The sequence below is a fragment of the Lotus japonicus genome, chromosome 6 (assembly GCF_012489685.1).
Source record: "Lotus japonicus ecotype B-129 chromosome 6, LjGifu_v1.2".
Classification (NCBI taxonomy): domain Eukaryota; kingdom Viridiplantae; phylum Streptophyta; class Magnoliopsida; order Fabales; family Fabaceae; genus Lotus; species Lotus japonicus.
The window spans coordinates 12,833,911-12,845,739 of NC_080046.1; the positions used below are offsets into that span (position 1 = coordinate 12,833,911).

At 35.1% G+C, this 11,829-nt stretch overlaps 1 protein-coding gene across 2 annotated transcripts; it reads left to right on the forward strand.

The window, feature by feature from the left end:
* Positions 1–3,534: 3,534 nt before the first annotated feature.
* LOC130726992 (protein HESO1-like) lies at positions 3,535–9,875 on the forward strand. Of its 2 annotated transcripts, none has more exons than XM_057578310.1 (9): positions 3,535–3,832; positions 4,626–4,935; positions 5,603–5,767; positions 6,684–6,862; positions 6,940–7,035; positions 7,451–7,520; positions 8,326–8,456; positions 8,779–8,889; positions 9,165–9,875. In XM_057578310.1, the coding sequence occupies exons 2-9, from the start codon at positions 4,797–4,799 to the stop codon at positions 9,609–9,611; spliced, it is 1,338 nt and encodes a 445-aa protein (XP_057434293.1). In that variant the 5' UTR covers positions 3,535–3,832; positions 4,626–4,796; the 3' UTR covers positions 9,612–9,875. The 2 variants fall into 2 exon arrangements, with proteins under 2 accessions (XP_057434293.1, XP_057434294.1); XM_057578311.1 differs by lacking the exon at positions 3,535–3,832 and adding an exon at positions 3,951–4,244.
* The last annotated feature ends 1,954 nt before the right edge of the window (positions 9,876–11,829 follow it).

The following is an 11,829-nucleotide window of genomic DNA, read 5'->3' on the forward strand; positions in this document are numbered from 1 at the left end:
GCATGGCAAAATCTAAATCCTGCGAATGATGATCTCTATCATAAGAACTTACACAAAAATGAAAAGTTCGCACAACACTTTCTACAAGATTACACACTTTGCACCTTCATTTTATACAAAAATCAAGTTAGAGGAGCTCATGAAGATTTTCATGGTACAACAAACGGCCATATGCATTAAATGCTCATCAGAAACCGTTTGAACCTTGCTTGAAGAAGAAGAGAAGACTCTAATCCTAATTCCAATAGTCATATTTTAAGGGGACTTTATACAGGGTACTTGAAGAAAGTTTCAAGACTAGTGATTCACTCTGAATATGAGCATCCAACACTCTTTAAGTCTTTCATTGTAAAAGTCTCGATGTTGTATTTTGAGCCTGAACACTTAGTTAAATACAAGAGAGCCTAAAGTTAAAAAAAAAAGCCATGATTAAGGTCGTTGAGTATTATTTAGAGCCCAAAGTCTACTATAATATATTAATGTCTGAAGGAGAACCTATGTAGAAAACCATTTTACTCTTTGTGAAGGTCATTGAGTCTGAAAAAGTTTGGTAAATAAATACTTGTAAAGAAGTCTTAAAAACAAGCATATCACTAAGTAAGCAACCGTTGCTTAGTCAAAAAATAAAACCACAAAGAGAATGAGCAACAAGGAACCGCATATCACTATGCTCCAATGGTTCCCCAAAATAAGCAATGGTCCTTAAAATTAGGGAATGTTGAGAAGATAAGTCTAGATAATAATAAAATTAGGAAATAAGTGAAAGATAAAATCGAGAATAATTAAGAGATTCAAAATTTAACTAGACAATTCTATAGAAAAAACGATTTAAGTATTAAAATTAATTAGACGATTCTCTTAATAAGACATTACTTTAGAAAATAATTAAAAGATTCAAAAATTAATTAGGCGATTTTCAACAGGGATAATTAGAGAATGATTCTACTGAATAATTGGAATATTCTCAAGTGGTAAGATATAGTGGACATTTGAGTTGGGGAGGGGAGGTTTAGGGATCAACCCTAGAAGGTTGTAGTATATCTTTCCGATGTAAAAAAAATATTCTAGAGATAATTTGATTCATAATATGAAATTAATTGATCTAGAAAAATCTAGAAAAAATAAATTAAAATTTTGAAATGACAAATTTAAGGGAATAAATCTAGGGTAAATCAAAATCATACCAAGTTAGAAGCACCAAACCCTAGGTGGATGATTATAAATAAAGGAAATTCTTGGTGGTAGACTTAGAGTGTGAGAGAGAAATCGATTGAGTAATCAGTTGTGAGTTGTGGTTCGTCTTTCAACCGCAATTCTAAAAACCATGGTTGTCAATCTCTAGAGATCACCTAATCTCGTGGAGGGGAGGTAATCTCGTAACGTAATCTCGTAAGAGATTATCTCGTGCAAAAATAATACTTTTAAAACTATAATAATGATTAAGTCACACTAATAATACTAAAAATTATCAAAATTATCCAACAATGACAATTAAAATCATGTATTAAATTACCAAATATCCAAACCTAAGGTACATAAGTCATAACAAGTTAACAAAACATCAACACAAGTTAGGATAAACTTAAAACAAGAGCAAATAAGTCACTAGTCGTCCAAATTTAAAATCCTACAACACCGTCGAATTTAGAACAACTAGAATCATCAGCTCCATCATCACCATCAAGTTCTTCACCAGATGAGATGGACTTAGACCCTCCGACATTAGGATCACGAACCAAATTCTCAATGTTGTCTTGAACTAATTCAATGACATCCACAATATCATCATGGCCATCAATATCATTCTCCTCTACATTTACCTCTTTAGTTATTCATTCATCATCAGATTGGATTTCATCAAAAGGAGGAGGAAGCTGCGTCGGAGGAGGACGAAGTTGCACCGGTGGTTGCGCGAGAGGATGGGTGAAGGCTGCGCACGCAGAGATGAGAGAAGAAATGGAAAGAACGACAAAGTTGAGTGGCAAGAATGACAGAGATGAGGGAAAACCCTAAAATTTATGGGTTAAATGACTGAAATACCCTTAGACAAAATATTTTTTGACATTTTTAACAAAACAAGCTAATCTCGTTATCTCGTGGTAATCTCGCGATATTACACGAGATTAAGAGATATCTCGAGATATCAGCCGAGATTTGAAAAAACAGTTATTACCCCCACTAGTCTCGTTTTTGGTACGTGATATCGTAATCTCGTTAGAGATTAAGAGATATATCTAGAGATTAACAACAATGCTAAAAACAACTCATATTGCTAGACTGAATTTCTTCATTTTGTTTGATTGTGCGAAAATAGCAACCTTGGAGTACAAGGATTCATTTTGGCATCATCCAAGTAACCAACTCTGAGAACCTTCCTTTTACAATGAATCCACTTTATGTAAATTGCATGATAATTTAGTTTTTATGAACATCTTAAGCCTTGTTGTTATGCGTTCGACTAAATACATGATAATTTAGTCTTTATGATAATAAATCTGTTTTGAACATCTTGAGCCTTATTCTTGTATTTTTTTTTTTGGTAAGCAGCCTTGTTGTTGTATGTCTGGTGAAGATATTCCACTGAATCATGTGGTAGCTAGTTAGTTGTTTTTTTCCTCTCCACGTTATTCTTCCCTCTCTAGATTCTCTATGGCAAAGGCAGTCCCTACCTTCTACCATTAAGTCGTTACGCCGTGACCCTAGCTGCTACAAAATACAAACTTTTTCTGTTACAGAATATTATTATTATAATTATGTCTGAATATATATGTTTTGAATTTTTTTTTAGATCGAAAAGTTAAATTGTATTTTTCAGGAATTGATCTTTTGACCTCTCCACCCTAACCCATATGTTCCCTAACCCTTTGGATATACACACGTCAAAGAATAGTAGAACAAAAAGTTAGAACATTGGTTGAATCCAATCCAAAACATCCACATGCAAAAAAGCACCAACTTTCTAAAAAGAACTAAAATAATGGTGGTTGTCTTTTGATCGGTGTGTCAAGTGGTAGTGAGAATGGGGTTTCCTAGATGGTTGTTCAATGTAGGACTAGGTAGAGCGTCCTGCAACGATTGGGGAGGAGACACGATGGCTCCATGGCTGAGAAGGTGCGTGACGACAACATAAGCCCTGGCGGTTGCTAACAAGTGTGTCGAGTGGTGGTGTAGATAGAGCTAGGTAGAGTAGGGTCTCGTGATGACTCACTAGCTGAGATGGTGTGCAACAATAGTAGACGCTCTACCACCGCTGACGAGTGCGTCGAGTGGTGGTGCAAATGTGGTTTCCAGGACGGTGGCCCGACATGGGTCCAGGTAGAGGGTCCAACGGTGATGAGAGGAGGCACAACGACTCCCGACTAAGAAAATGCATGAAAGAAGGTTGGGTGGAGGAAGGGGTGAACGAAAATATTACAACCCATTTATTTTATTTTATTTTTTTGACAAAAATGATGTAACGTGCTATAACGGGTCATTTTCGGTAGTCCAAAATTGAACATTGGGGTCCATAAATAATGAGTAATAAACCCAAAATTGATGTCATGAGATAGGTCATTCTCATAGAACCTCTTCTCTTGCCCCGATTGTGTTGTTGAATGCTGAGGTCTCAAACGCATGAAAATCACAGTGCACTCCATTCTATACAGGTGCAATCAATCCACTTGAAAGCAAAGCAAGGACCACCATGGACCCGTTACACTTTTTTCCCGCGTCCATATCCAATGAATGAAGTAGAAAACCTCTCTTCCTAAGTAATACTCTTATACCCTTTTCTACTTCCTACTCACTCTCAACTAAAGTTGCTTCCTTTATCATTTTCAACAATGCCAATGTGAGTTTCTGCAATGACCCTTTATTTCTTTCACCTAAATCACCCTCGATTTTCAACTGGGTACTTTTTTTTTTCTTCTTGACGGTGAGGTTTTTTTTTTGGTCTAGGTTGTCTCATTCTATGTTTATTGCTGTTTTGTTTTTTTAGGTTTTTTTATTAACTGGGTGTTTCTGGATTGGTTTGTGTTGTTGCTGGTTTCAATCAAAGTCATGGTTTTTGGGGTTGTTGCATTGGAAAGCAGAAAGATTTGAATGGATTTTTTGGGATTCTGTAATTTCTGTTCATGTTTTTTTGCATGGTTTGAATTTGAGTGAGATGTTGCTTCCCTAGGCATGGGGATTAATCTTTAATCACCGGAGAGAGGAGGAATCGGAGAGACACTCGTGGGTTTGTGGTGGATAAGTTAGATATGGTTAGCTTGTCTTTCAATTGTGAAATGCTTTGGAGATCAATTGATTTTTTGGGTAGCTAGTTGTTTGTGATTGAGTCTTATGCTTGAGTTAGGCTTGTAAACAAGAACAAAATAACCTCTGAAATGTTTGTCTATTAAATTTCTTATGTTTGGATATATTTTGGTTCTACTGTGTTAGTTTTATGATGGAAAACCAAAAGATTTGATTTGAAGGAAATTTAAGAATTATCAGTATAGAAAATGATTTTATATTATCATTCATTAATCTAAAGTCTAAAGTCTAAACACTCCTTCTGGATTCATGTCTATATTTAACTATATGTTGTTGAATGGAATAGATGCACATATTGCAGACTTTAACTTCATGAACAATTATATCAGGTCAGGGATACTGCTCCAAATATTTCAATGGATCTGGTGTGTGTTTCAAGAAGCCTATGCTCATAGATTGTGATCCTCTTGTCTTCATTTTCCCCATCTAGTGCTGCAAACCAATATTTGCAGTTGCGTTGTCAGTACATTCGCTGCTAGTTGGAGTTATTGAGAGACAAAATGAGCACACGTAGTATGTTGGATATTGTTCTACACGATATACTTCGGGTGGTCACACCCTTACAAGAAGATTGGGCGATACGTTTTGCAATTATTAATGATTTCCGAAGCATTGTTGAATCTGTGGAAAGCCTGAGAGGTGAACTGTCTAAAAGTTTTGTTTCTGCTCTTCCTTCTTCCTGCTTTTAATCTAGGATTTGCATTATTTTTTCATTAACATTGAAAGTAAGTAAGGAAAATATGCAAATAAATTTGTTTAATCCATAATTAACTGTGGGCTCTCCTTTATTATATTACACTTACTATGCATAAGTATATTGGCTGGTTTGAACACTAAAAGCTTTGAAGAGATGAATTTTTTATCACTTAACAAAAAATGCAGCTTGTTGTAGACCAACTAAAGGCATGATTTCTGTATAATGAACGGTGATTCATGATTTCATGCAGGGGATAATTACAATCTAAATGTTTTAGTTAACATTGGTTCTTCTTACACATATAATTGAATAGTTCTTATACTTACAATTTAATGTACAAGATTCATTAAATTACTTTACTGTATCCCACTTTTGAATGAACCAGCAGCAGGGGTGGACCTATATTGTAGGGGTTGCCAGCAGGGCTCCCAATTTCTTTTCAAAATCACTATTACAGTTATGCAGTGTTACTAAATTGTTCCGTGGTCCTCATTCAGGAAAAGGAAAAATAAAGGATGGGTTTACTTGGATATGAATTGTATTTGTACTTGCACTTCTCTGTTATGAAATTTAACATTTTAAAATTGCATACTCATTTTTTTGGAACAGGAGCAACTGTTGAGCCATATGGATCATTTGTATCTAATCTCTTCACACGATGGGGTGACCTGGATATTTCAATTGAGTTATCAAATGGTTCACATATTTCATCTATTGGGAAAAATCAAAAACAGAGGTTATTGGGAGATCTTATAAAAGCTTTGAAACTGAAAGGTAATTTACTTCCACGTGAAAGTTGGCCGAGAAACATTGTATTTGTTGACACCACCTAGAAGATCCATTTCTCTGCCAGTTTGACAAATTTCTTCTTTTCAGTCTTCATCTTCTCATATCAAGCAATAGGATGTAAAGCCTAATTGAATTTTGTCATTGCAATGAAAATGTAAAATCAGTTAAGTTTGACAAATATCCCTGCAGGAAATTGTAGTGAGGAATGCAAGCAACTGTATTGTCATCATATTTTTGTTAATATATATACTCTGAAATTTACTAATACATACAAATAGAATACATATCATCTTGGTTACCATTGGTGTGTTATCTTGTTATTTGTGCACTTGTCACTTTGAGGCTGTTATTTACAAATATTACTGATATTGGTAGGATAGTGTGGTTATGTGGCTGTTGTTCAAGATTAGAATATGAGGAGATGGCTTCTCTTCAAAATTCTGATTTCTGACTAGTTTGTTGTAACAGACATGTCTTTTTCTATTGACTTTCTCCAAAGAGAAGAAAAATTACACTTCAGGAACTATAGGCAAAATAGTGATGAATGATCATATATCGTCAAGAAATTGCTTTGTAATAATCTTTTTAAATCTACGATGAGTCCTGCTAGACATCATGATAATTTCATGCATAATAAAACCATGAAATCACTTATTGAACACTGTCAATCTCAGTACTGAATTTCAGTGGTTTATTTTATTCAAATATAATGCTTATTTAAAAAAATTATTCGATAGTTTTACTTAGAGTGTAGAGTTCTATTAGTATACTAGTGCTTATTAAGTTTATAATGTCTTGCTACTTCTAAGTCTTATAGCCATAATTCGCTAAAGGGAATATATGGAATTTGTAAGTTTATTTAGCGTGTCCTAATAATTTTTCTAACAACATTAATTTACAGGTGGATGGATCAACTTGCAGTTCATCTCCCATGCGCGAGTTCCCATTTTAATATTCAAAAGCCGCCGACAGGGTGTATCTTGTGACATTTCAATCAATAACCTGCAGGGTGTGATCAAATCCAAGCTTTTGCTTTGGATTGACAGGATAGATGGCCGCTTTCGAGATATGGTTTTAGTGGTATGCTCTTGTGCTTGAAGCAGGGTTCCTGTGCTAGAATTTGCTTCTGTGTGATTCATTCTTTCTACTTTGTGTAGGTAAAGGAATGGGCCAAAGCACATAAAATCAATAACTCTAAAACTGGAACTTTCAACTCGTATTCTCTCAGTTTGCTAGTAATCTTTCACTTTCAGGTACTCCTCATTTTTCATATTTCTTTTATGTGGTGTTGTTTTTTCTCCTCCTTTTTAAGGGCTTTTGGCTATGTTTTTTTGGGGGGGGGGGGGAGGGTGGATGCTGCAGCTAATTCAGGGAAATATTTTGTTGATTCTACTTTTATATCATTGTCATGTTATGTTATTTGGGTCGGGTTTTTGATGGAATGTTATGCATTTTCTGTGTACGTTTTTTTACATCTTTCTACATGAACTATAACTTCAATCCTTTGGTAGTGCCTTCTGCTGCCTAGTATTGTAAGAACTGCTAGCTAAAACAGTTGGCGCATTCACTATAAAATGTTCAAACTGATTTTTGTCTTCACCCTGAAAATAATATATGGATCATTGGGTCCTAACGTCTGATTTATGCAACGTTTTCTTTCATTTTCAGACATGTGTTCCTGCAATTTTGCCACCACTTAAAGATGTATATCCTGGCAATATGGTTGATAAACTGACAGGTACATTTCATATGAAGCATTATTGTTCTAGAATTTTACATATTTGGGTGAATCTTGTATAAGCTGAAACCTGGTTGATGAACGCTAAACTATACTTCTATTTTTCAATCTTCTGGTTGTGTGCATGCTTTGATGTTAAGATTTCCGCTAATGCACACAACTCCTTGCAATGCCAAGAGTTTAACGATCTTTCTGTCTCTTTTTCTCGCTGCATTACTTTACTCTTTCCTTTTATAGTATTTTTTTCAGTGGCCTTAGGTTAATATTTTCTTAAAGGATAGTGGTTTGTAGGTTCGAGTTGACAAACAATCATTTATGATGGCAGATTGTTGGTAGGGAATCCTTTGACTATCCTTTTCCTCTTCCTCTTGCTCTTGTCAAGCAATTCTAGCATGATTGCTCAATCGCAGGCCTTGCCATTTTTTGTTTGACTTTATGATGTTGGAAATGCTTGGTTTGTCGCAAAAAATATTATGTGAATTAAAATCATCGATTTACTTTTAGATGTTAAAAAAGATGATTTCACATTTTTCAATTGTCAAGCTAGCTATACAAAAGTTATGTATCTCTTGCCACCTGCAAATGTCTACTCCTGCCGAGTGCTAATCTCACTCTCTAGATGTCCACTTCGAGGGATAAGGGTTGTGTGCTAATATCCTACATCACCTACACATATAACCAAAGTATTACTCATAACAATCCTCCCCTTGAGCTAGTTTTTGGGTTTAACTAGCTTTCATGGTCGCTATAGGTCTCTCCCGTTCTCAATGCTAATATAACCTTTAATTTGATGTAATATATGCAGGTGTTAGAGCTGATGCAGAGGATTTTATTGCGGAAACATGTAATGCTAACATAAACCGAATCATATCTGACAAATCCAGGCCAATTAACAGAAAATCTTTGCCTGAACTTTTTGTTGAATTCTTAAGAAAGGTAAACTATTCTTATCTTGATTTTATACTTTCAATTTATATTGGTGAAAAGAATGTCTTTCCATTTAACATCTTTTTTATTTATTTGATGATTCACATTACTGAATTTTTTTTAAGGCTATATGTCTTCTTTCCTGAATTTGGTGATATCAATTAGAATCTTGTTGTGATGGATGTCGTGTATTTTTAATGAAAATGAAACATTTTATGTTGATTTGTTGTTTAAGCTATATTTGGTAGTGAATTTCCTCAATCAATAGGATGGTCTAGGCATTGTTTATTTACAATAATGATAATGATTTGAGCATGTTGCATGTTTGCAGTTTGCTCAAATGGATTCATGGGCCTCAGAGCTGGGAATTTGCCCATATACCGGACAATGGGAACAGATAAAGAACAACATGATATGGCTGCCCAAGACTTATGCAATATTTGTAATACTATTCTCCCTTGAACAGTATTTTCCCCTTTACATTTTATGCTTGACATTAGGTTCTATCATGCATATTTTTTCCTGCTCTGCTATTGATATTTGTAACTCCGCCTATGCTGTGGCATAACCGGTCCTATAGTCTAACATAAAATTTGCCAATATCTTTGATATGGATTAAGGGATCCATATAGTCTAACTACTTAGTGGGATAATGCTTTTGTTACATGTTACATTATGTGCTATTGATATTTGTATCTGCATTTTGGTTTTGGTTAGGTTGAGGATCCTTTTGAGCAGCCACAGAATACTGCAAGATCTGTCAGTGCAGGACAACTGAGTAAGATATCCGAGGCATTTCTAAGGACATACAGCGTACTTACCTCCAAAAATCAGAATCAAAATTCTCTCTTGACTTTCTTAGCACCACCAGAGGTGTCAAGGTTAATTATAAAACCTGTTATCCCAAATTACAATGGTGGTGGTGGCTATTTCCACCCACCTCAGCTGCCACTACATGTGCAGAGAGCCGAGCACCCACGCCATCAACATCGGTCGCAGCGTCGTGTTCACAATGGAAGTCAAGGAACAACCAATGGCCAAAATATGGAGGCAAAAGATCCAATAGCCAAAACACAGAAGGGAAACTCCAACAGTTCAACTTCAAAAGTACCACCTGTGCAGGTACGTCAAGGCCAGCAGATATGGAGGCAAAAGATCCAATAGCCAAAATTCAGAATGGGACCTCTTTTTTTGCATTGAGAACTTAATGGGTTTAGCTATTCAACAGGTTCTAACTGTTGTCTACTTTTTGTTAATGAGTACCAGAATAATGGTATTTCTTATGTCATGATAATGATTACCATGATTTTTTCTGCTGCTGGGGATTACAAGGATTATTACTTGATATTTTTGTGGGGGATTACTAATGTAATGCCTTAATTAGACACTTTATTAGACAATTCTATTCATTGCATATGACCCGGCTAAGTTGATTTGTTTGCTCTTGTTTAGCATTTTAGTAGAATTTGTCACCAACAAAAGATGAAAAAGGAAAATAAAGGAAGCTATTTATGATTAAAAATAATTGTTTTTCATGGGTTTGCTGGTTGTTGATCTCCTCACTAGAATTTCTGAAATAATTTTAACATTTTGGGTGAGATGGCAAATAGTTGTTGAAATAACCTCTTCTCAATTTCTTTCTTTTTGGTAACATATATTGAAGATTTACTGGCATATAATTTAGAGTGTGTCTGGCAATTAACTTATTGCATAAACGTTTGTGTTTATTTATAAGCTAATTTAAAAAGTTTATTGTAATAAGCTTAAAATATGTTAGTGTTACATGTCTTGTAAGTAAGTAGAATATATTATATTAATTGTAATTAGGTAGTATAATCATTGTTGATAGGGTAATAATGATATTGTATTTTATTGCACCTATTATATATTCTATTGTGTAGGTTACATAGATTGAGTTTAATATTGTCTCTCCTAATTCAACGTTTAAAGAGCCTAATGAGAGACAACCCTAATCTAAATTCGTGATTATCCGGCGGACTCACTTACCATAAGAGCTTTTTTTTTGGGAAGTTGTGTTTCCTTTATGGTTTTTGAAATTTTTTTCCTTGTTGTGTCTCATACCGACACATTTTTCGGTGCCATTGTTGTTGTTTGGCCATCTGCTCATCGAAAAGCTTCTCCAACCACCCCACCGGGTCGTGCGGGCCAGATCGATCGATCCTAGCGCTCTCATCTTGATTGGATTTGTCATGCGCGACTTCTCTCCTAGAGTGTGAATCTCATGCTTCCATCTCATAGCGGCGTGTCCGACTACTTCTTCAGCTGTCGTTCATCTCGTCGAAATGACTCCATCCTCTCGGATTTTCCCTTGTTCGACACTTTTAAAGTCTGAGATGTTCTAGATATGAGACTAAAGCCTCGATTTTGTTGTTTTATGTATTTTTTGTCCTCTTTGTGACCCATAGCTTCCAAACTCTCCCACATCCTATCTAACGGTATTGGTGCTATGCCAGTTTCCTATTTTGATTTTTGACATGATTTACGAAGCACCAATCGTCGAACCCTTTAAAACCACTTGATGTCTATGGTGATTTCTTAACATAGTCTAAGCACCCTCAAATCTTTTGAGCCCCTACTTCTGTTGTGCACATGGGTAACTCTTTTGACTGCCTCTCCGAATTGCCCAATCATGGTTCTTGGGTTTTGGACTCTGGTGCTACTGACCACATTTATGGTAGTAAATCTTTATTTTCTCCGGATCTTGGGTTTTATTGTAGTGTTTTGCATCGGCTTAGCATATGCTAATCGAAATTTATTAGCGTCGAAATCGCTGCTAAAATAATTGTTTATTGTAGTGGAAGGAACATTCTTCAAGAAGTTTTGTAATGTTAAGATCATGTATTCATGTAGGTACGAAGTGCATGACACTCGAAGGTTTTGTATGTAAAAGCAATCTTTCATGGTTTGTAAGGTTAAAATGATTCCTTAGCCTTTGGGCCAAAAAGCAAAGGTGTTCTCATTACCACTCTAACATAAATTTGAATTTTCACTTGCATTTTAAAATTTGACGAGCTCAAGAACCTTGTAATTTACTAAATAATTTTCTTTATGAAAATGGTTATTTTGCAACTAGGGTAATATCCCTTTAAAACTTCAATTTTTAGTCTTTTATTACTAAAATTTAATTCTTGTTATAGTACTCTCCAACCATGTCGTTAAGAGATAAATATTTCAATTCTCGGGTACAAATATATCAGAGCATTCCAACACCATTTTATCCATACACATATGGATATAGCTAGAAATCGAGAACATGAGATTGTAACCCTTTCTTGGATGATGAACGCATGTAACTAATTATAATTTTATTACTGATTAAATTTATCTCAACTTGTGATGTGATGTGAAAAATATTTGAAAC

Coding starts and splice junctions, on each gene's coding strand:
- LOC130726992 (XM_057578310.1), top strand. CDS start 4,797: ATGAGCACACGTAGTATGTTGGATATTGTTCTACACGATATACTTCGG. Junction 4,936..5,602: donor ATCTGTGGAAAGCCTGAGAG/GTGAACTGTCTA, acceptor TTTTTGGAACAG/GAGCAACTGTTGAGCCATAT. Junction 6,863..6,939: donor TTCGAGATATGGTTTTAGTG/GTATGCTCTTGT, acceptor TACTTTGTGTAG/GTAAAGGAATGGGCCAAAGC.